This window comes from Castanea sativa, chromosome 4 (genome assembly GCF_040712315.1).
Source record: "Castanea sativa cultivar Marrone di Chiusa Pesio chromosome 4, ASM4071231v1".
Lineage (NCBI taxonomy): Eukaryota > Viridiplantae > Streptophyta > Magnoliopsida > Fagales > Fagaceae > Castanea > Castanea sativa.
In genome coordinates, this window is record NC_134016.1 from 6,184,596 (window position 1) to 6,209,811 (window position 25,216).

The 25,216-nt window shown below is 33.5% G+C and overlaps 1 protein-coding gene across 1 annotated transcript in view; it reads left to right on the plus strand.

Moving 5' to 3' along the window:
- The window catches only part of LOC142630389 (endochitinase-like), a 46,616-nt gene extending 21,800 nt beyond the window's left edge, over positions 1-24,816 (plus strand). The window contains exons 5-6 of the mRNA XM_075804378.1: positions 23,078-23,413; positions 24,394-24,816. Of these exons, the coding sequence (XP_075660493.1) occupies positions 23,078-23,413; positions 24,394-24,806 (749 nt within the window). The 3' untranslated portion in view covers positions 24,807-24,816. The remainder of the gene's footprint in view (positions 1-23,077; positions 23,414-24,393) is intronic.
- Positions 24,817-25,216: the final 400 nt, after the last annotated feature.

The following is a 25,216-nucleotide window of genomic DNA, read 5'->3' on the forward strand; positions in this document are numbered from 1 at the left end:
GCATTACTGTTTCCACTTTATGGAAGTACTTAGTACAAAATACATCCACCATATCATCCCAGGTTGGGATGGATCTTGGCTTCAGACCGATGTACCAAGTGTAGGCATGGTTGCATAGTGATTTTGAAAACTTACGCAAGCACAAGTCCTCGTTTGCCGCATACGGGCCTAGAGTATTGATAAATTTGCTCGCGTGTTCGACATCGCTCCCCTTTTTGCTGTCATATTGTGCAAAGGCGCGTGGCTTGTATCTTTTTAGATATGGCTTGCTAAGCACCCTCAACGGATAAAAGGGGTCTGCGTGCATAGAACCTTTCTTTGGGTGCTCTGGCCCTCTCCTATTCTAAGAGGGCTACCACCTCTGCCATGATGATATAGCGTTGTCCTTCTGTCTGCAAGACGCCTCCGACTAGTGTCTCTTCTTTGTCAGCTGCATGCTCGGGGTCATGCTAGCTTCCTTTTTCCTTAGTCTTTTTTGTCTTTAACTGGCGTATTTCCTCCATCATCTACTGCTGTGAGTGTTGTAGTGCTTGTAGCACCTCGACAAAAGAATTGATCCCGTCAGCGGGATTCCTTGCCTGCGGTTAGGGCTCAGCCCTCGGTTCATTGATGTTTTCTGCCTGATTGGGCTGATGAGGCGTTGCTGGCCTTGACTCAACTTGCGAGGGGATAACGCTCATATTACGTGTTGTTTTGGATCTTGGCGGCATTTGTTTGCGAGGATCTCTGTATCCATCTACTTCCCAACTCCCTAGTGGAGTCGCCAATTTAAATGTGTTGGGCCTTTTTTGCAAGTGTTGGGCTAGGCTACCTGCTACTACACAAGGCCCAAGATTTTCTTCTGGGTTGAAGAGTTGGGACTGGTCCGAGAACAAACCTTCCTAATCCGGCTTGTGCACAAACAATGCCTTTTGGTGATCAGATCTTTACAGCAGATAGAACTATCACGTTAGCTACAGCAGACAAATATGATAAAAAAAATAAAAGAAAATAACAGGGATTTAAGCAATATAGTCAATGGGCCTCAATGAAGGGTGGCCATTTTACACTATAGTATTAGAATAATGAATGTTAGATGGAGAGTTAGGAGCATATTAAAGAAACAAATGTTAGCCCGCCGTGATGAGCCGTTTTACGGAGCTTGCGTTAGGAAAGGGAACCACTCCCTCAACGCAACTAATTTCTTTGAGGGGAAATTAGCTGCTTTGAAGGAATGGGCCTAAGTGACTTGGGTTGAATGAGATTTCTTCTTCTGTTTTTTTTAATGGTTAATAGAGAGCATGAGTTGGAAGGGGAGAGGGAGAGGGAGATTAATCCATTTGGTGCATGCCAATCACTCCATTCACTCTGTTTCTTTCTTGCTTCTGTTTCTTTTAATCCTTTCCTTTTCTTTCGTTTTTCTTTTTTTACTCTCTTGCTTTTTTATCCTTTCTCTCCTTTCTCCTCTGCGTTTTTCTTATTCCCTTGTTTTCTATGATTCTTGCCACTATTTTACAGAGGTTCCCTTTGCCTCCCCTCTCTAGCCGTGCACTGTAGGGCTTCTTATATAGGGCCAGCCACGCTTGGCTTTTTACCATTTTAGCCCTCAACCGTTTTTGTTTGGCTATGGCCCATTCTCACTTTTCCACATCTATACAGCCCATGGGTTCGTGGTTACTTTCTTCTGGGCTTTTTTAGGCCCACTTACTTCCTCAGGATCCATTTATTTACTTGTTAGACCCACTATTTGTTGTTCCTGCCACTCGCTTAATGGCACTTCCACAATACTTTCTTTAGCCTATGACTTTGGGCCTTCCTCTCTTTTGGGCTTGCAAAGAATGAGCGTCTACAGCAGTGTGGCCGATACCGTACGGGCCGGTACATACCGTGCCGGCCAGTGCACCGGTACCGGTACACTTCTATATTGTACCGGAAAAAATACCGGCCGCATACCGGCCATACCGGCCAATTTCGGGCAATACCGGCCGGTACCGGGCGTACCGGCCGGTACAGGAAAAAGCTTTTTTTTTTTTTTTTTTAGTTTTGTAATTTTTAAATTTTTGTAAAGGCATAATGGTAACTTATTTACATTAACTTCTTAGTATTATTTGTTTTCTTAGTATGCAATGAACAACTAAGCTTTCTATTTTTTATATTGTGTTTTTTTTTTCTTTTATTTGATACTAAAGTCTAAAACTATGAATAATTTGTTCTGAATTGAGGTAATGTTTTATAATAAACTTTTATATTTACTATAATATAAGTGAAATATTATATATTTATAAACATGGTTCTAAAGATTTTGGTGTGTGTGTGTGTGTGTGTATATATATATATATATAAAATAGCGGTAAACCCGAAACGGTACACCGGTATTGACCGGTATCCGAAATATATCGTACCGGTGGCCAAACTGGTACAGCCTCCGGTACGGTATTGACTTCCTTGGTCTACAGTCTTCTAACGTGTTGAATGTGCTTAAGCAATTACTTATCTTTCATTGACTTGACCTTGATGATTTTTCTACACTCATCACTGGTGATGCCATAACTATGCCTTCAAAGCACAATGTTAGAAATACTTCAAATTTTACTACATGACCTTTACAAACTGAAATAGAAATTTTATTCAATAGAGAAGTAAGGATAGGATATGTTTGGGTTGGATGCGACAATGATAGTTGTAGACTAATACGAGAATTAGGGGTGGCAAAATCTGACACGACTAACCCATTTATAAACAGGTCATGGGTTGAGGCTAAACGGGTTCGAGTCATATTCGGATCGACATGGCTGACCCGTTTACTAAACAGGTCGTGTTCGTGTTTAACATGTGAACTCATTTGACCCGATTAACTTATAAATGTAATTTTACTAGTTTACCCTTATAAACCTAGGTATATAAGCTTACCCATTCTCTTATTCTCCTCCCTCACTGCTACCAGATCTCAGTCATGCCTCTCTCACTCTGTCTCTTTGTTTTTATCATCAGCCTTAACTCTTTGTCTTTTCTTCTTCTCCTCAATACTCCAACCGCTCCTCTTTCTTATCTACAGATTCTACATTATTTAAAATCAAATCTCTAGTCGTCCCCATGTCTCTCAACCCTCTACTCTATCTTCCCTTCAAATCCCTAGCTGCCTCCACTACCATCTCTTCTCCTCAAAACCGTAGCTGCCTCTCTGCTCTCTCTTCTCCTTCACGGGTTCACAGCTTCACCAGTTCACCTCTTTCTTCAGCTTTCAACTGACAAATCCACTTGCAAGGTATGTGAACAACATCTATTTCTCACACTCATTTACTATTTGACACACACCACTTTTGCAAAAAAAAAAAAATGTTACTTTTCCAAGTTGAAAATCATGAATTATTTTAGTTCAAAAAAAAAAAAAAAAAATAGAGTGAACGGTTCTATCATTGCCAAAAGCTCAAGCCTTAGACATTAGATTTGTCATTGCTAGATCAGCTTGCTTAGGAAGAGAACTGAAATGGGAGTGGAGAATTGTTTGGTTCTATTTTTTGTAAGAGAGACTGAGACGTGAGATTCTCATAAAGGAAAAACAAAAAAGAGACAGAAGCGGGGAGGGAGATGAACTGATAAGATAAGAGAGTTGTGGTGTGTTTGTGTTATCTGTTTGGGGAAGAGATTAAAGCATGAGATATTTTATATTTTTTAAACAAAAAAATTCCACAGCCACACACCTGTTTCTCATCACAAGACTTTCTCATGTTTTTTTTTGGATGAATGCCTGCCACATTTCAAACTTTAACGTATCTTTGTTTTGTTTTTATGAAATAAATGTTTTTGTGTTTAACTATCAGGTTGATTGTTCAGTACTAATATTAGATCTGTTTTTTTTTTTTTTTTAATGTTGATTTTAAAATAATTGGGTCTTGCTCTATGTCTATGATTACTTTTCTAGTTTTCCTTTTTTTTTTGTCCTCTTAAAATAAAATAATTGAAAATCCGTTTGCTTTTTGTTTTTTTTTTGTTTTTTTTGTTAATCACTATACTGTTAAGTATTTAGTACTGATAATAGACTTGTTTGTTTTTTGTTGATTTTAAAATTATTTGTCATGATTTATGATTTCTTTTCAAGTTTATTTGTTTCTGTCATCTTATAATTACTAATTTTCTGCTTAATAATTTCTCGTTAAATTTTTCTAGATGGAAAAAGATGAGATGCAGTGTATTGACACTAAAAATGAAGGTGAAGGCATTGACCTAAAAGATAAACTTAAAGAACTGGTTGAACTTCCTCTACCAAAGAAGTCTAAGTCTAATACTAAGACAAATAATAAAGACAACAAAAGGAGGAGGATTTCAAGTGTTTGCCATTTCTTTCAGATGCTTCCTACAAAAGATGGAGAAAAGCCTATTTGCAAATGCAAAAAGTGTGGAAAGGAATATATTGCTGTTGGAGTATATGGGATTGGAAATTTGAAGCACCATTTGAATGTATGTTCAATAAGAATGAGCACAAAGAAGACCCCTCTTCAATGGACCCTCAATTTTTTCTAATACAGTCTCTTAATTTGGATGTCTTTTAGTTTTTGATCTGGTACTTGGTTGGACTTAAATTTTGCCATAATGTGTATTTTGATATGCCATGTAATCATTTTGGTTTTTTAATCTTAAACTATGATTTCTTTTAGTTTTTGATATGGCACTTGGATGCCATGTAATAATTTTTTTTAATATATATTTTATTATGAAACTTTGACATATTATTGAATTTGATAGAATGGATTGGAACCTTTTGGACTAGTAATTTGATTTTGAAGGTAGAAAAGAATTATTTGCTTTTATTATTATTACTAGATTTATGATTGTAAGTTGTAACAGAATGTTTATTACTTGATTTATGGTAATAATATAATTTTAGATACATGAGTATTTTTTTTTTTGAGAGAGAGGTATATGAGAATTAATAATAGGTTATTCGGGTTAGGCATGACTTATTAATCAAACAAGTTATTCAAGTTAGTTATGACTCATTACTTAAATAGGTTAATAAATAGGTCATTTGTGTTGACCCTAACATGACCTACTAATTAAACGGGTTAAACGTGTCGTGTCGAGTTACCTGTTTAATAAACAGGTCGTGTTAGGGTTAAGGAATCCTGACCCGTTTACTAAACGGGTCGGGTTCGTGTTAACCCATAAAACATAATACTCATAACTCAACCCGACATGTGAACACGAATTGCCACCCCTAATGAGAATGAATCAGATGTCTTTTAAATCAGACAAGAATTTCTTCAAAATAGCAATAGCCCAAACATAAATATAAGACACCTCATAACTTACTCATTACAATTCAAAGCACCAGTGCAGTAGAAACGAGAAAGGATTTGCACTACCTGAGTATAGTGAAGGAATATAATTGCAAAAAATGTTTATATTATCTCCTGGCGGATGCACGATTAACTTTGCAAGAGTAATCTATCTATATATATTTAAAAGTTAAAGCGTAGCAATTATTGTTACTATGCTCCCATGGAGCCACATCAGCAGCCACATTATCCACTTATTTTCTATTTATTTTATTTTTCTCTTTTAAAACTTTTATTCTCCCTATTCTTAAAAATAAGAAAATAATAAAAAAACACATCTTCTTCTCCCTATTAGTTCATATTTACTATTACAATTTCCCCAACCTTTCCACTTCCTCCAACCTTTCCCCTCCCTTTTTGCCTCTTTATCTCCTCACTACTCTCTACTTTACCGTTACACTTCATCATTTTTTTCTTATATTTTGACTTTTCTTCTCTCTCATTTTATTTTTGTATAAATTGGATATCATTTCTCTCATTCAATCCATATTTTTCCTACGAAAAGATTGTCAGTGCGCTCTCTCTCTCTCTCTCTCTCTCTCTCTCTCTCTCTCTCTCTCTCTCTCTCTCTCTGTAGATTTTTTCTCTTTCTTATAACTTTGATTAAGGTTAATGGTTTTTTTAATATATGTTTTTGTATTGTATTTTTTAAATTTTACGTCACAAAGTCTTTTCTCTCTCTTTTGTAGCTTTGGTTGAATTTTGGTTTAGGTTAATACTTAGGTTTTTTTGGAAATAGGAATTTGCATTTATATAAAAATAATCTACATGGCTATGAGTTTGAATATGCCTACCAATTTTCTAAGTAATAAATTATTATAAAGTCTATTTTTTATTTCTTTGGTTTCATTTTAATTTTGGTTAAAATAACATTGTAATTTGTGATGAGTTTTTATTATATTGATAATCTCCTTATTCCTTAAGAGATGATAAATTTGAATAATAAATTTGAAACTTATAAATATTAATCAGTGACTTTTATGACTGTTTAGGCTTCCTAAATTCCACAATCAATGACCATTATGATACAAATTTGAAAGAGCTTTTACCTTATCTTTCCTACAAAATCCCTTTCACTGGTTTTGCAATAGGCACAGAGGGTCAAGGCGCAAACACAGTTTATGGGCTTGCCATTTGTCATGGTGATATCTTAGAGAAAGATTGCAAGAGTTGTATTGTTAATGCAACCAACGAAAGTTGGTCACATTGCCCCAATAATAAAGGTGCAATAATATGGTACTATTACTGCACATTGAAGTATCATAATTTGGATTTCTTTGGCCAAATTGACCGTGACACATTGTTCTTCGCAGATACCCAAGAAAATATGAATACTAACCAATTGATTAGACAAAAGAAAGGAGAGTGGTTGGCCCAACTCGCAGGGCAAGCTTCTGTGAATGCATAAATGTTTTCAACCGGAGACTTCGATGTTGGAGGCAATTACAAACTCCACAGGTTAGTTCAATGCCCTAGAGACCTTTCAAGCTTTAGATAGTATGAAGTGCCACAATGATTCAATTGGTTTTATTCCAAAATGTTGTGACTTGAGTAAAGGAGTGCAGATCTTTAGTGCAACTTGTGACCTAAGATTTGAGACTTTCTACAACAAAGTATAAATTCGGAAGTGGAAGTATCCTGACATCAATTCTACTGTCAAAATGTAACGTGTAATTGAAATATATTTTAAGTTTTTGGGTGATGTACTTTTCTACTTTAAGAGTTGGTGATGAACTTTTGTCCTTTACAAGTTTTATCCAAATTGGTACACAATTGAATAATATTTGTCGTAGTTAATTTTATTTTTCACTAAGTTGTGCCATGTATGGGGGAAAAAATCAACATAATATAATATTTTCTAGGTTGCATCAATTAGCTCAAATAGTAAAATCTCTCTCTCTCTCTATTTATATTTATATTTATATATAAAAGCTGAAGCGTAACATTTATTGTTGCTACACTTCTGTTGAGCCATATCAGCGGCCACATCAACTTATCATTTATTGTTACACTTCCTCCAATGTTTCCTCTCCCTTTTTGCTTATTTATCTCTCCACTACTCACTACTTTACCGTTACACTTCCTTTATCATTTTTTATTTCTTATATTTTTACTCTTTTTCTCCTCATTTTATTTTTGTATAAATTCGGTATCATTTCTTTCATTCAATCCATATTTTTCCACGAAAAAACTGTGAGTACTCTCTCTCTCTCTCTAGATTTTTGTTCTTTCTTATAACTCTGATTAAGGTTGATAGTTTTTTTTTTTTTTTTTAAATTATGTGCTATGGTATTGTGTTTTTAAAATTTCCCATCACAAAGTCCTCTCTTTCTTTTGTAGGTTTGGTTGAATTTTGGTTTGGGTTAATACTTATATTTTTTGTGGAAATAGGAATTTGAGTTTATATAAAAACACAATCTACATGGCTATAAATTTGAATATGCCTACCATTGTTTGACTAATAAATTATTATAAAGCTAGTCTATCTTTTATTCCTTTGATTTCATTTTCATTTTGGTTAACATAAATTGTAATTTTGTGATAAGTTTTTATTATCTTGATAATCTCCTTATTCTTTAAGAGATGAGAAATTTGAATAATAAATTTGAAATTTACAAAATTTAGTTGTATATTAGGCAAATATAACACACTATAACAGAAGTTAGAAGAATATGATTCACCTTAAAAAAAATATTAATCAAACATAAAAAAAAAAAAATATTAATTATGATATATTTGTAGAGATAAAAAATACTTGTAGAATTTAAAAAAAAAAAAAAGATAACACTTGAAATAATTGTTACTTTTATTAAATTACACTCCATTACATAATATTTATATATTCTCATGCATCGCGTGAGTTTGCGACTAGTTATAAAATAATAATAATAACAAGACTCATGAGAACCTTGACATGCATCATCGTCCTTCTAGACTATTCTATTCCAAATTTGTATCACAAAAACTTCCCATTTGTAACACTAAGAAAACCACTTGAAGGTTGAGAAGCAACTTTGATGTATACTAAATTTCCTTATGGCTTCATATAAGATCTGCATTATGACAATAGCAACACCGTGTTGACTTTTCTCTATATGCCCATAAACTCTCATGACTTGAATAGGTGGAGGCTCAAATCTACTCTTTGAAAAACATGGGGCTCCTACCACTCTAACCTTTATATAAAGTCGGGCGTAATGGGCCTTTATATAAACTCTCCATTAAGGTTACAAAAACCCATGTTTATGGTACATTTAATATATCATGTCAAAGATCTAAAAACTGAATTTGCGATTCTCCATCAGTAGAACTTGGAATTGAACAAGAGTCAAACTCACCTCAATCGGTCGAACTTGAAGTCAAACTTATAGATTCTTGATTTTTCTTCAGCAAATCTTGGGCTTTCATTTTGAACTTATAAATTTACATTAAAACATCAACAAGACTCAGTCTTTTTGTCATGGATTACCAACACCTAGTACGCTGGACCTAACAAGGTGATATGGAAATTAGATGGCCAAGTACATTGATTTGGTTCATTACATTCAGAATAATCTGTGGATTTGATTCAGAAATATATATTTGCTACTTACCATCCATTTAGATAAACTTATATTCCTAAACGTTATCTAAATGGATGTGGGGAATGTGTTTACATGAAAAAATAGCCACTCACTCAAAAATAGCCTACACTACACCATTCATGCCCCACATATAGATATTCCAAAAATCTTAGTTCAATATGTACATTCTGTGAATACATTTGCGAATTGCTATAATTTCTTTTCACTTTCATGTTATTATTGACTCTTTGAACTATTACTATCTATTGCCCATAAATTGTTTGATAAAATGTCCCTAGGGATGATTGGTTTTTTTTTTTTTTTTGTTTTTTTATAATATGTGGTTTACTAATCAATTAAGAATTTAATGTTGCAGGAAAATTTATAGCTTTTTGCTAACACAAATTAAAGACATGTTACAGTTTGGTTGAACTATTCTAACTATGTCTATGGTTTTAATTTGCTGAATTTGGTTGCACAAAATGTTGTAATAATTGGCATTCAACTTATTTTGAATTGTTGTTGTGCCTACTTTTAATGGTTTTTTTGGTTATTTATTTTGCTTATTGTATGATTTTTTTTTTTACAAGCTTCCAATCTGACTTTGCAATAGCTTTTTGAACCTCAGTTTGCAACAGAAACTTATGCTTTGGTTAGCACTCATGTGGATTGAAAGGAGACTACAGAAGCATGTGTTCAAGGATGATCTTCCTGGGCTTAAGAAAGAGGAAGTGAAGAATGAAGTTGAATATGATAGATCGGAGTACTACAAATAAGTGGAGAGAGCCAAGTGAAGAAGGAAGAAAAGAATGACACGCGGCATGCAGTGGAGCATTGCAATGAATGCTGGATGCAGTGGACGATGGCATTTTCACTATGATGGTCCCTAAGCAAGGACGGAGCCGGAACCTTGAGCTAGGGAGGAGGCTTTATGTTGGCTGTCGCAGTTTCAGTATCTGACTGCTATTATTTAACCACTGAGGTCTTTTTTTTTTTTTTTTGTGTAAGAACAAAATTATTTTTGTTTAGAAGTCTTTAAAGGATAAGGTTGTTTAGTTTGGATAATATTTGTTGATTGAGCATAATATTTTTTTTGTTTTATATACTATTGGTAATTTTGGTTGGACTTGTATATATTTATATTAGATTTTAAATCTATAAATTTTTCTATGGTCACTAAAATGAGAAAAATGCTAGAACTGCAAACTTTTTTTATAATTTGTTGACATAATAAGTGGTTATTAATAAGTAAAAAAATTACGTAAGTGATGGACCCATATGTGAACCAATAAGAATCTATCACCAAAATAGTTAGTAAAAATGTTGTAAAAAAGTTAATAAGTATAACATTACTCTTAAAAAAAATCAACAATATTGTTTAAGGGGAGCGAAATGTAATTTGAAAAAAATTAGGGGGCCATTGCCCCCCCCCCCCCAGCCAACAGTGGCTCCGTCGCTGTCCCTAAGGTGGAGGTGAAGAAACCTGACTTAAAAGCCATTGAGATTTCCATTTAAATTGTGATTTGATGTATCCTAAATATTGTACATGTCAACGTATGTCTTAAATTTTGGTTAATGAATATAAATTTGGGTTTATTTGTTCATTTTTTGGTGTTTTCGTTGTGAACACAATATTGTGATTACTATCTCTCTATGTACATCGTTCAAAATTATGTCGGAGGCTTTTTGTTTGGAGAGTTTCAAAGAATACATATAAAGATTGCTTAACATTGTTTCAACCCTTTTCAATTTCAGTCAATTTACCTTTCTTCATCAAATTGCCTACTTCCAGTTAAAGCCTGGGTAATGTGAGGTACAAACTTATTCTAGAATTACGAATTACACAGGAAATAAAATAAAATAAAATAAAATCTCTTTTTGAGTCAATTATCTATTAAAATGTAGTGATGCATTATCAAATGTCGTGGACCTCAACTTGGTGATTGAGTAAATTTTTAAGCTTTGTTCATAGGTTCAATTTTTTTCCCCTAAAGATTAATAACAAATTAATTCGAGAATGCTAGCCTTTGAGTATGCAATTACTTCCAATCACTTAAACATTGATTATCACATTAAAAACCATTATGATGAATGTAAATCATTAACTTCGAGAGAGAGAGAGAGAGAGAGAGAGAGAGAGAGCCTTTGAGCATGTGCTCAGAGGCTTTTCTATTTTTTGTGTAAAAATTAATAATTTGGATCCATTATGATTTGATACTAGCCTTTGAGCACACGTGCTCAAAGGCTCTTCTATTTTTTGGTAAAAGTTACTAATGTGCATCTATTATAATTAGGAATCACTATATTTTTTAATCACAAAAAAACCTAGGGGTGATATGAAAAAAATATTTTACCTACAAACACATAACACTCATCACACCCTAGGTATTTTTATGATTGAAAAATTTAATAATTTCTAATTATAATGGATGCAAATTATTAACTTTTACCAAAAATAAAAAAATAAAAGAGTCTTTGAGTACTCCTCTAGTATAACTAATGATCTCTAATTTTGCTCTGTTTGTAGGTCCCTCATTGTAGCAGGTCTTCTATTTATACTTGATGTGAGTTTTTTAGGCTATGTGTCCCACATTTGCAAGGATCAAATAACCTCCTGTAACTGACTGAGTTCTCCACATTCTAATTCCCATGTTTTTCTCGGATAATTATATTATGTCATTGAAACTGGTAGCCTTGTTGTGCTAATAGCGTGCCTTCAAGTCAATTTAAAATAAGGAATAATTACGGATTACTCACTTCTGGTTTAACTTGAATTTAACTTACCCGCTCATGGTTTTATTTTTTACACTTTACCTATCTATGCTTCTCTCCGTTACTACTCCGTAACCCACCTCCCTTTCAGACGTTGCTCTAACACATTTTTTATCAAAAACAAAACCCAAAACAAATCAAACACTCCTATTTCTCCCGAAACACACTCCCATTCACGCGTACAAATTTTCAGCATTTTAAGCTTGTTACAAGCTTAAAATCAAACAGATCAATCATTCTAAGATCCACCACAACATACCCAACGCCGGCAACAACGAGATCTATACTCAGCCAAAAAACTCAAATCCAAACATACAAACCACCGTGAAAACCATATCAAAAAAAAAAAAAAAAAAAAAAAAAAAAAAAAAAACCAAGCAAAGCATGTTCAAATTCGTCTCTAGCATGTTCAAATTCGTCTCGAGAACAGAACTCCAACACAATTCGTGGAACAATTTTGATACATTGTCAAACGGCAATGAGAGGGAGCTTTCCACTAAATGGAACATACTTTCAAGTTAATGAGGTATTTGCTGATGATGAATCAAGCCAAAACCCAATGAATGTTCCTAGGGAATTGATATGGCATCTAGAAAGGCGAACTGCATACTTTGCAACTTCAGCAACAACAATACTAAGAAGTTTATCAATAGATGAAATTCGGACTTGCTTTATCAGAGGGTTTATTTGTGTGAGAGGATCTGACCCAAAAACAAGGGCTCCAAGACCTCTGGCGAAAAGATTCCACCGTTCAACAAGTATGATGGGAAAGTCAAAAAGAGAGGAGTAGGAGATGACTACAAAACCAGCCAAAGGATTGCAATTTTGACACCTGCTTGCCAGAGGTCCCCAGATTGTATTACAGACAATTCGACCATCAACATCTATGGTGCCACTACAAAAAACGCGTTTTTGGGCCGCGTTTTTTAGCCGCGTTTTCGTAAAACGCAGCTACAGACAGGGATTTTGAACCCCGTTTATGAAAAACGCAGCTCCAGGCAAAAGGTATAGCCGCGTTTACTAAACGCGGCTATAGACCCGCTCTGAAGCCGCGTTCTTGGGTGTTGAGGCTGCGTTTGGCTGGTAGGACTTAAGCCGCGTTTTTAGAAACGCGGCTCCAGGGATTTTAAAAAAAAAAATTTCATTATTTCTGGAGCTGCGTTTGATTAAATGCAGCTCCATACATGTCTGGAGCTGCGTTTGATTAAACGCAGCTCATACATGTTTGGAGCTGCGGTTAATTAAACGCGGCCTAACACTTAGTATAAATAACAAAAAAAAAAAAATCCCTAAATCAGATTGCTAGCTCTCAACCCTAAATCATCTCCACCCGTTCCTCCATCAACTCCTTCCTGCTCGATCTCTCTCACTCACCTGACCAAACCCAAAATCTCTCTCATTTCGAAGCTCTTCTTCGGCCTCACCGACTCCTCCTCTTCCAAACCCAACCCATCCAACGGCCTCCCTCGTCTTTCAATCTCCTCCGTCAATCGGCTCTCCCTCGTCAAATGCGTCTCCCTCTTCTCTCCGATTCCATTTCCATCAAAAGAGCGACGAAATTCAGGCTAGAGAATTGGATGGTTGTTCTCTGTGTCTCAAGCCCTTCATCGACCCCTTGTGTTGCCAAAAGGGCCATGTCTTCTGCAAAGAATGCATCCTCGAATGCCTCCTCTCTCAAAAGAAAGACATCCAAAGGTCCCCCTCTCTCTCTCAATATTCTACTTTAATTTTAGTCCAACACGGAATTTTTTTTTGCTTAATTTTTGTGCAATTCATAGTTTGTATGATTATATTATTATATTAGTTGAATCAAATGGTGAACTGTTAAACTTGCCTGCATGAAATGCTAGTTTTCGTAGCGGTTTAATGTTCTGAATTTTGATTGGTTCTTTGGGCATTAGCTGATGAGTTATATTCAATGAAAATTGATGTTTGGGTTATATTAGCTGAATTAAGCTCGTTTTGGTTGTGTACATATTGTGGGTGTTTGTGTGTGGTTCTTTTAATAATGAAAAGTGTGGTTTTTGATTGGTGAATTTGTTAAACTCGCGTGCCTAAAAGTTAGTCAATGAAATTCCTTTGTGTCAAATGTATGTCAATTGCATCATAGTAGTTCCCCTGCGTGGAAAAAAAAAAAAAAAAGAAGCTAATTTTCTTTGCGGTTTAATGTTCTATATTTTGATGGATTCTTTGGGCATTAGCTGATTAGTTGTACTAAACCTTAATTTCCACTGGGTATTGGTTGGCTAATTGGTTGTTGAGGGAAATGCATTAGCTGTAACAAGCTAATAAATTTATAAATTGAAAACTAAATTATGAATTGATATATAATTAATTTCTTATGCATACAGCATATTGTCCAAATTCTTATATTTGTCTTTATTTAGTAATAATAATTAGTCCTTTGTTCTTTAAAAGAAAAAAAAATAGTCATCTTGTGAGATTCAATCTTATAAGAATTTTGCTCCCCTTAACATGAAACTCTGGCTTCGTCCTTAGATAGCTACATTGTTAACCTAAGGAATATTAACAGAGGCCAATGTTTTGGTGAAGCATATGAATGAGTTGATGGATTTCACATAGATTAAATCCAAAAAGAATCAGTAATGCACAAATTAAGGTGACTTAAGAGTAACAAATGTGAAAACAAGCCTTAAAATCAGGATCTACTCAAAACATGAATTAGGAAAGTGCCCTACCTAGAGAGAAGTAGTTATGAAAGATGTTGGGGTATGTAGTGGTTGATTATGATTGGTTAGAATGATAGTCGGTAGTGCTAGTCCAAACAATGATTAGTAGTGACTAAGCCGAGTGATGGTCAACAATGATCTTATGAATCCTATGGAAGGCCACATAAAAGTGACTAATATCATGTTTAAATAAAAATGAAGAAAAAAAATATTTATATAGAGAGAGAGAGATTGTGGTTTGCAATGTGATTGTGAACCTCAATCAGACAAGAATCAGTAAATTGTTTCCACAATGTGGACAAAAAGCAAGAAAAAATCTTCCTTCCTGGCTGAGACACCACATCCTTGGGTGGGAATTTGAAGGTTGGGTAGGAATTTGAGGGTACTTGTAATTCACAGTTCACAGTATAAGGCAAGTGCAGGTAAACTAGCAAAGGGGTTTTTAACATTAGATAATGAATCTCTTGTGGTAGGAAGACAAGTAAATAATCACTGTCACGTAGATCTACCACTGAAAGTCAACCACCTTAAAATTGTAATAAAAGTTGTCCCTAAACTTTATTTTGAGACAAATGTACTCCATTTCTAGGTAGCAAAATTCTTACCAGCCTTTCTTTCTTGGAATGGAACAGCACTTTGCAAAAGGTGGACATTTGGCAACTGAATCAAACTGCCGCTCTAAAATCAAGAATAGAGATTAAAACTCAGTCCAAAGCATATTACAGAAACATATAATAAATATACAGTACCCTCATTTAATTGCATGTATGCTCAATATCAGGATTGGTCCTCTACATTCTGCAACTGTTGCATAAAATTAGGCAATACGCATGACTTAGCTTGGGATACTTTCACAATGTGCCTGTTGTTTGCTCTGAAACCAGGATTGTCTAAACAATTGGGCCCTGTTGGATTGTGACAATGGTTTCCTTACCCACTAGCCATGTTCTTGCCCTCATCATTTTCCACCAATATGCCACAATGAGATAAATTCACACCTCTAGGTGATAAATTTATGAAAAAGACACTTTGTTGAAGAGCATTTACTAGGATTTGATTTCTTCGCTTTCCAGCATTAAGAGTGGTTCTTAGTTGCAGCCTTTCAGAACATAGGAAAATGTGGCAAATATTTTAAATTGTTCCCCAAAAAATAAAAAGGTTCAAATTCAAATCCAAATATCAAGAATTGAGAGGGGAACTTTGGCCCCTCGGAATAAGGAGTTCCATTAGCATGGCTTTTCAAATTTCAAAGCTTGTGACAGCATCATGTTTTAACATCTACCAATATCTCTAACCTTATTGTAAGGCAACCAACATTTGTAAAGATAGATGATGACTAATTTGGACCAACCTAGCTCAATGGAATTAATGACTAAAGCCATTATAAAATAGGATAACTTAGACATTAATATTATTGTGTCTCAAAGCTTGTTACCAGCTGCAGCCTCTAAATTTATCCATTGTCCAAAATGTCTTAACATAACCGTGTGGTTATTATTTTTCATGATTTTAAGTGGATTTTCTATAATTACTCTTATTTTACTTTTTGACTAGTATACTTACACTACTTTGTAGTACGTATAAAAAAAATTTCAATCCCTTTCCTTGGGTTACATTATAGGTGGGGAGAAAGAATTGAACACTCCCATGATACCAAGAAATACTAATTAACCTTAAGACCAAAGATTTATAGTTTGTACCAACTGGATGGAGTAAAATTTTGGATTTATATATGTAGGGCTGCCTTTCAGCTTCTTAGAAAAAATTTGGTCAAAAAGTGTGTCTCTATGCCCATTTTAATTTGGATTTGAACTTACATTCCAAATGCACTCAGGCCTAGAATGAGAACTCACTTGGCTTTGGTTTACTTGTTATGCACTCACTACTAATACTATGATGGTTATTTGTGCTCATGCCACAAAAGAACGCATGCGCCCTCCATGTGCAGAGGGTCCAACAATTGCTCTCTCTCTCTCTCTCTCTCTCAAGGAAAGTCCCATTCAAATCCAAGGAATTCTTCAAACATGTTGGCTCCAACATGTGGGACTGTTTCCCAGTGACTCATAATAGTTATTTTCTAACAACCTTACTTCTCAAATAAATTGCCCTTGTGGAGGACCCTTTGGTGTGAGATGTCTCAACAATTAATGAGGGGATACCCTTTTGAGATTGAAAAGTGTGCTTATTAGGTTGTCTAAAGAGAAGTGGGGTCGCTTTTATTTAGTGTTTCATACCCTTATGACCTTGTCATTAAGGCATTGTATATATAGGTTTTTTATATTATATTTGAGGGCATTAGTGGAGTACCCTTTAGCTTGTGCTGCAAAGCTAAACTCAATTGCCCCCATGAAAGAGAGGTCTTTCTTTCTTTTTCTTTACTCTTAAGCCTTATCCTCTCTGTCTCTCTCACATACACACACAAAATGTCATGCTTGCGCATCTTATTAACCCCTAAATTCTCTTTCTCAAGTTTGAGAATTTATTGGTCATTTTGATAGCTAGCTATAAACCCTCCCTTTTATTTACTTATTTTACATACGAGTTTGAGAGTGATAGCAAATGCCTTTTACCAAAGCATGATCTTAACTGTTAACAAAGATGAAATGGTATGCGATTGAATTATTATTATTATTATTATTTGTGTGAGTTATCAAAATTAAAGCAGTCAAAATCAATAGTACCATAAAAAGTTGTAAAAAAGGTAAACCAAATATGCATGCTTAGAAGTGGTGTCGTTAGCAGAAAAACATTCTTTTTAACAAAATAAAGCCCTTTGTGTCACTATACATGCATGCCTACTCAATATACTTCTTGCATTTTTTTCTTTTGGTGCATGTCACTCTTGGCAATATATACTTATTAGAGAAGCATCACTTCAGCTTTAATTTTTTTTTTTTTTTCTTTCGGTGAAAATGTCATGCTATACATAATAAGGCTGTTTTTAACTTTACATGTAACATGCACCCAAATAGCCGACCTAGCAATCCCAAGTTACTAGGGCATGGGCCTTAAAGATAAGAGTTATAGCCAATGTAGTACAACATGCACATGGAGTTAATTTCACCTTATGTATATTAGGGAATATTTTTGTTACTCCTGGTACAATTAAAAAACCAAAAGAACAACCAAACAAAACGCCTTCTAGAGTCGAATATTCCTTGGCTATTCTTTTTCTTCCTTTTTTTTTTCTTTTTTTTTAAAATTAATTGTTTGGTAGACATGTGGATATGTTGCCCTCACCATCAAATATGTCCCAATAAACCTTATGATATGCTACGCCGTAATAATTAGGAAGCTTGAGAAAACAAAGCCATTATGAAGCTATTACATTTGGCATTTGGATTAGTAGAGGACTGACTTTCTACCCCTTCATTTCTCTCACAAACAACAAAAAGAAGAATCATTACAAAATAATCAAAATTGGGAATTTTTAAATAAGTGAGAACAAATTGAGATTTATGTAGTTGAGACAAAGACAATTTTCACTAATTTACTAAATACGTTTTGATAATGTGGTGTGATTTTATTCTTTAAAATGATAAAGTGACAAGATTATTGTAGTGTCAAAGGGCCTAAGCCAAGCCTATCTAGGTTTGCCTATTTGTGATGTTGTTGGTTGTGGCTGTGGCTTTTTGTGATGTTGGGAACCTATTTTGGCAATTTTTGTGTTGGGAACTTGTTTATGGAACTTGTGTTGGGAAGTTGTGATAGTAGGGAACTTTTTTATTTTGATAAGTTGTGGTGTGTTGGAAACTTGTGATAGCAGCGAAAAATTCTTTAGTTGTGATAACAGGGAAAAGAAAGGAAAAAAAGAGGGAAAGGGGGAAAAAAAAAAAAACAGAGAAGCTATAGCCGCGTTTTAAAAAACGCGGCTATAGTTTCTAGGCTTTGTTTGGCAAACGAAGCTGAAAGAGGGCTATAGCCGCGTTAATAACCGCGGCTCAAGCGGGTCTGTAGCCGCGTTTTTGAAAAACGCGGCTATAGACCCGATGCCTATAGCCGTGGTTCAAAACCGCGGCTTCAGGCTTGGGCTTTAGCCGCGGTTATAAAAACGCGGCTACAGACCCGCAGGGTCTGTTGCTGCGCCGCTTAGGCGTGGGTTGTAAACGCGGCCATAGAAAACGCGGCTATAGGTTATAGCCGCGTTTTTGGGGTCTATGGCCGCGTTTTTGAAACGCGGCTATAGACCCCGTTTTTTGTAGTGTGCCAATTTGTGATGTTCTTCATGTTTGTGTATGTTCTTCATGTTTGTGAATTGTGAGAAACTAATACCATATTTTAATCTTTTTTTTCTTGATTTGAGAGGAGAGAGACATAAAATGGGTGTAAAAAGACTTATTTACCCATTTTTTTTAACAGAAGTGGGTAACAGAGACTAAACGGAAGTAACCTTAGGTGGATAGAGTGTCAAAAATGAAACTACGAGTGGGTAAGTTAAATTCGGACTAAACTAGAGATGGGTAATTTGTAATTATGCCTTAAAATAACTACTAAGTGTTTGTTTAGGCACAACATATTTAACTAAAACTGAAAACATTTTACTAAAAATAATGTAGATAAAACTAAAAAGTAGCTGAAATAGTACAGTAAGATCAATAAATAGTGCTAAAAAGTGCAATAGGACCTATGAATAGTAACAAAAATAAGCTGACTAAGAGCAAGAATAAGTTAAATAGTAAAAAAAAAAAAAAAATTGACTTTTTAAGCTAATCTCAAACGCACAATAATTATGTGTGCCAAGGATTTGGGCTTTTCCCTTACAATACAGTGCTTTTGGGCCTTACCTGGATTTGGGACCTTCCTTGTTACCCATTTATTTTCTTTTGGCCCAACAACTTGAATATAAAAATGCTAAACTAAAATTTAAATAATATAAAAGAAAAAAGAAAAAGAAAAGAGAGCAGTTAAAACTTAAAATATGCAGAATGATCATAATTTATAAAAGAGAAAGGAAATGGGGTGGGATCTGATCATGATTGGAACGCAACCCACAACCAGAAGAAAATTTTTTCTGTTTTTTATTTTAGAAATGTTTTTATTATTATTTTTTTCATGCATGCCAACGCATGATTTTTTTTTTTTTCCATTCTTAAAAACAAGTTCTTTGAAAATAAAAAACAGAAGCAGTTGTCAAACATATTAGGTCTTTGATTGAAACTTGGAAGAGGATGAGCTTAGCATAGGGAAAAAAAAATGGTGACATGACCACTTCACGAAGCTCAGGAAGAATCTCAAAGTACGTATGTGATTTCAAAGATGCTAATGATTTGGGTACAAATATTTTATATAAAAAAAAGTGAAATATTCAGATAGTGAAATCATAAATTGAGAAGGTTTACAAACTCTTTGTTTCATTATTTTGAGAGAGAATCATTTTAGTAAGAAAAGTGTAATGTCCACAAAATTCTTACAATATTTTTACAATAAATTTTGAGTAATAAATTGTTATTTGATTTAATTTAAACTTACAACTGAAATTATTTTTTTACCCACCAATTATAGCAATTAACAACATGTTTAGTAGAGTGAATTTTAGAGAAGATAAAAAAAAAAAAAAAAAATTTTAAAAACAGAAAAAGTAGAAGAAAAACCTTTTGAAAGGTGTTTGGTTGAGAGGGGAAGAGATAGTGAAGTTTAGATATTTTCGCTTGAGAACCACAAAAAAATTTTCTCCTCAAAATAAGGAAAAAAATGAGGGGAGAAAATGTGCAAGTGCACATGGATTGATTCGTCAGCGGAATTTTTTTTTTGGTCTAGTTGCTTTGTTTAAATGCATTATCTTATTGACGGTTTATAAGAAGAAAAACTAGCTATGCTTTGGGCAAGTCGAAGTCGACAAAGACCTTGACCCTTAACTCGCGCCGTTTACTTCTCTACGTTATACTTACTCATGATCGTAGAAATTTCTTCTTCATTAAAGAAATAGATATTTCTCAACTTATGTTGCATTATAAATACATATCACAACCTAATTCTTGATCTCACACATTTTATATATTCCTCAAACTTCATTAAGAAACTGGGTGCTCAAAGGGTCTGCTAACTCTCACTATAGTTGGAATCCTATGAAGGGTGATTGTAGTTGTGCTGCGAACGAATGTTGCAGCAAATATAGTGTGTGTATATATATATCATACAATGTATCCCCAAATGCTTGATTTTTACCCCTCTCACCATTTAGTTTCATAAATCAATGTCTAAGGATCAAACCTAGAGCTCTGATACTATAAATATTGTCACATCTGGAGCCCAGGTAAAAGCTAAGTACGTGACAACATCCACACACTTATAAAGTTTACACCCTACAAGTGTGAAAGACATTTTTAACAATTAAAGAATTTATCCTCAATGAAAATTTCATTAATAAATTCAAAAAAATATCTTCAATAATATTCTCAAAGGATCTCCAAAATAATAATCTTCCAACATCGTAAAGAAAATAAACTAAATCTTTGAGACTAAATTCTGAACAAAAGACAATATTAAACATAAAAGTCCAAATCTTATTCCAATGATTCCTAAACTTCACTCATATATGCACATCCCGACAGAAGCCCAAAACTTACTACTCTTCCTGATTATAATCTGAAAGGGGAAAGAGGAGGGTGAGTTGATAACTCAATAAGTAACTAAAGTCCTAATAAGTTGTATAAAAAAATAATTATGTAAAATAAAAAGTTGAACATAGATCAAATATTTTAATCTTACAAATATATCATATATAGATTAGGAAAAAAAAATCAATTTTCCATATATCAAGCTATAATTTACAATAGGTACCAAAATACACACAAAGAAGTTTCAAGGATTTAAAATAGTTCAAATATTCAAATATAATTCATATTTTTAACAATCTTTACAACTATGGTCACCCTATATCCCCGTAATTGGACATCAGGTTTAGATGAAACTAGTTCTGTGCTTATGTATATCCCTCATTAGTTGGGTCGAGAAACACAATAAACTCGTAATGTCCCAAATAGAACTAGTTTCAGTACCAATGAATAACCTCCATTAACTAGATATCAGAGTACTAATGAATAACCCTCATTAGCTGGGTATCAGAGTCAAAATATAGTCAAATTAACTAAAATCATATATATCAAATCATAGTTCAAACAAAAATATATTTCATTCAAATACATATATATAAAATTATATATTCAGTAATCAAAATATATTTGTGATAATTCTTTATTCTTTACTTTAAATCAATGTAGCTAAAACAATTAAATAAAATTATAACAATTACAAACAAATTTCAATAGCTAAAATACAACCGTATAAGCAAAATAAAACCAATTAGGATAAGTTTACTTACCTCAACTAGCTCACCACAAAAGAACTTCTCCCTAACACTTTCTCTAAAGTCCTTAAATATTACCTAAATAATTTTAAAGTACCATTTACTCAATAATCAAAAAATTTATAACAATATTTGACCAAAAGAGAGACTACTAAAAATATGCAATAACAATCCACTGTTATCTCAAACTCAAATTTCACCTAATCGTAATATTTTTCTTTATCTATCTATCTATCTAATACTATTTTTTTCTGCCACAACTAATTACGCACTTGGGCCATCTTCAATTACGGGTGTTACTTTGTTTTTTTTTTTTTTAATAATTAGAACTTGTCAGACTTCATTGACTTTCCTATTCACTTCTATCAAAATCAATAAACAAATAATAATAATAAGAAGAAGGAAGTCAAGCACTGCTTTGTTTTAATGTTTTCTCCTCCTCCTCGTCGTTGTTGTTGTGTTTTTAAAATAAAAAAAAAAAAAAAAAAACTCACGTGACTATATGTCAGACCTCAAAGCATGCCTAGACTACTAGGCTTCTGTATTTTCCCCAATACCACTTCGAGTTCTGCCATATATGCTAAGAAGTAACAAGTCCACATGAGGTACTGAAATCACTCAACTTATAAAAAATCTGCAGTCACATCATCCAGTTTATGGAAAAATAAAACTAAACTTTCCCTCGTTTGCATTATTAAAACTTTTATATATTTAAAAGATTTTGTTAACGTGTACTTTAAAAGTACATAATAATTTTTATTTTTAAAAAAAGTTTTCTCAAAAATTAAAAAAATATTGATAATTTTTTCAATTCTCAATAAATGTTTATAAAAATAGATAGTTTTAAGGCACACATTAACCAGACTCACATTTAAATAGTTTCATTACTGGCCAAACTATTCACCTAAAAAAATATTTTAATTTCAAATAAAACTTAGTTGACAGGAAAAAGATTTTTTGACTTTTACCTCATTTGTGTAGTTAAACTTTTTCTACTTGAATATTTTAAGGAGTCACCTCCTTCAAAATATTTGTCATGCTGACTTAAATTAATTTATGAATAATTATGGTTTGAACCTTATTTTTAAAAAACCCTCTTACTAAAATTAATTATAAAATTAATCCCCACAAACTGATTTACTTAGATACCCCTCCTTTTAAATCTTTTTCTCTTTTTCTATTTTTTGGGTATTACACCTTGACCCTTAACTCACGTCCCGTTTACTTTTCTATGTTATACTTCCTCGTGCTCGTAGAAATTTTCATTAAAGAAATAGATATTTCTTACCTTATGTTGCATTATAAATACATATCACAACCTAATTCTTGATCTCACACATTTTATATATTCCTCAAACTTCATTAAGAAAATGGGTGCTCTTAGATTACAAAATGGTCTGCTAACTCTCATTATAGTTGGAATCCTAGCAGCAAATGTGAAGGGTGATTGTAGTTGTGCTACAAACGAATGTTGCAGCAAATATAACTATTGTGGCACTACTGCTGAATACTGTGGCGAGGGGTGCAAATCAGGACCTTGTACCACAAAAACTAATGATGTTTCAGTCCCTGATGTTGTGACAGAAGGCTTTTTCAATGGGATACTTAACCGGGCCCAAGGAAATTGTCCTGGAAAGAGCTTCTACACAAGAGCAGCATTTCTTGTTGCTCTTAATTCTTATAATCAGTTTGCCAAGTTTGGTTCTAGTGATGCTGGTAAACGTGAGATTGCGGCTTTCTTTGCCCATGTCACACATGAGACTGGAAGTAAGTTCTCTTGATCCCCTCTCTAACTTTTATTTTTTCAGAACCTTATTTAGAAACATATATAATATGCACACAACCATGCCCAAAAGATATCCATGCTCTGTAATATTAATTTCTCTTTTCATAAGCAATTATGGCTATAGCAGTGTTTTTTGAAAACGCCGCCACAAAAATGCCCTACTTTTTTGGTAACTTGAATCTATAACTTTAGCTTTAATATCATTTATCGCGTCATGAGTTATGTCATTTCACCTCAAAATTAGTTGATGATAAGAAAAACACATTCAAATTTTTTATAGTATTCGATATCACTGTCTGTGGGCTTGTTTTTAAAGTGATTGTTGGGATTCAAATTGTGGTCCCTCAACATATTCTATCAAAAAAATAAGAGTATAAATGTAATGTTGTTTAGTTAATGTGATTTGTCAAATTAAAAAGGCAACATTGGTTTTCCAAAGTTTGAAAAAGAAAATAAGATGAAGATACAAATTTTTATGAACATAAGATGAACATTGGCAACATTGAGCTTTACTTTTTATTATGTAGAACCGTATTTTTACTGTAATAAACATTTTAAGCAAAATAAGGGAATAAAAATAAATTATCTTTTTTTATGAAAAAAAATATCTTAAACAAACAATAGCTTTAAAACAGATAATTATATAGTTTTCATAATAAAATGGTGTGTATGACTATACATATAAAATCATAGAGATGCATATTTGTGTATAATTGTCATGTTTTTAAGTTGTTTATTTAGATGGCTTGAATTGATTGTTTATTTACTTAAAGTAATATAAACAATTTCATCAAAAAGAAAACTGTAAACAGAATGAGGAAATTTATAAGTTTGACCTAAAAAAATAAGCTAAAAAAAAAAAAAAAACCCAAATTTTTTACTTTTTTGGACTTTCCAAAGGCAAACACATTATTTGGAAGGACTTATCCCTGAGATTTGAAGCAAAATGTTGTTTGGACAGGTTTATGCTATATAGAAGAAAGAGATGTTCCAACCACACAGAACTATTGTAACCCAGCCTACAGTACTCAATATCCATGCAATTCTAGCAAACATTACTATGGCCGTGGACCACTTCAACTAACATGGAATTACAATTATGGACCAGCTGGTAGTGCAAATGGGTTTGATGGACTAGGCTCTCCTGAAACTGTTGCCAATGATGCGACTATCTCGTTTAAGGCTGCCTTATGGTATTGGATGAACAGTGTTCACCAATCTGTTAGCCAAGGTTTTGGAGCAACAATTCGAGCTATTAATGGTCTTGCTGAATGTGATGGTCATAAGCCTGCTGAAGTTCAGTCTCGAATCCAGTATTACAAACAGTACTGTACTCAATTTGGTGTTGCACCTGGTGACAATCTTTCTTGCTAGGATATTTCTACTAACACTTTTTATTTTTCCCATGTTACAATTTTTTTCTTTAATTGTATCTGAATATTAGATCTATGTTTGAAATATATGAAAATAATAAGGAGTTAGTTGGGTGCCAACTCGCTTAGATAATAATTTTTTTTGTTCTCATATGAGAACTTTGAATCAATCTTGCCTAGTCCAAGAGAACGAGTGTAAGGAATGAAAGAAAATTATTTTTTCCATTATGTAGTCGAGGGACCCTTCAATGGAATTCTTACATAAAAGGGTATCACATTTTCTTGTACTACACATTCTTGGTCTTTTTATATACATTAATCATGGACAAAATTTAGAATTTTTAACCTTTTAAAATCATGAGGGAATTTTCTGATTTCTCAATTCTTTGTTTGAGAGAGTTGAGATCTATG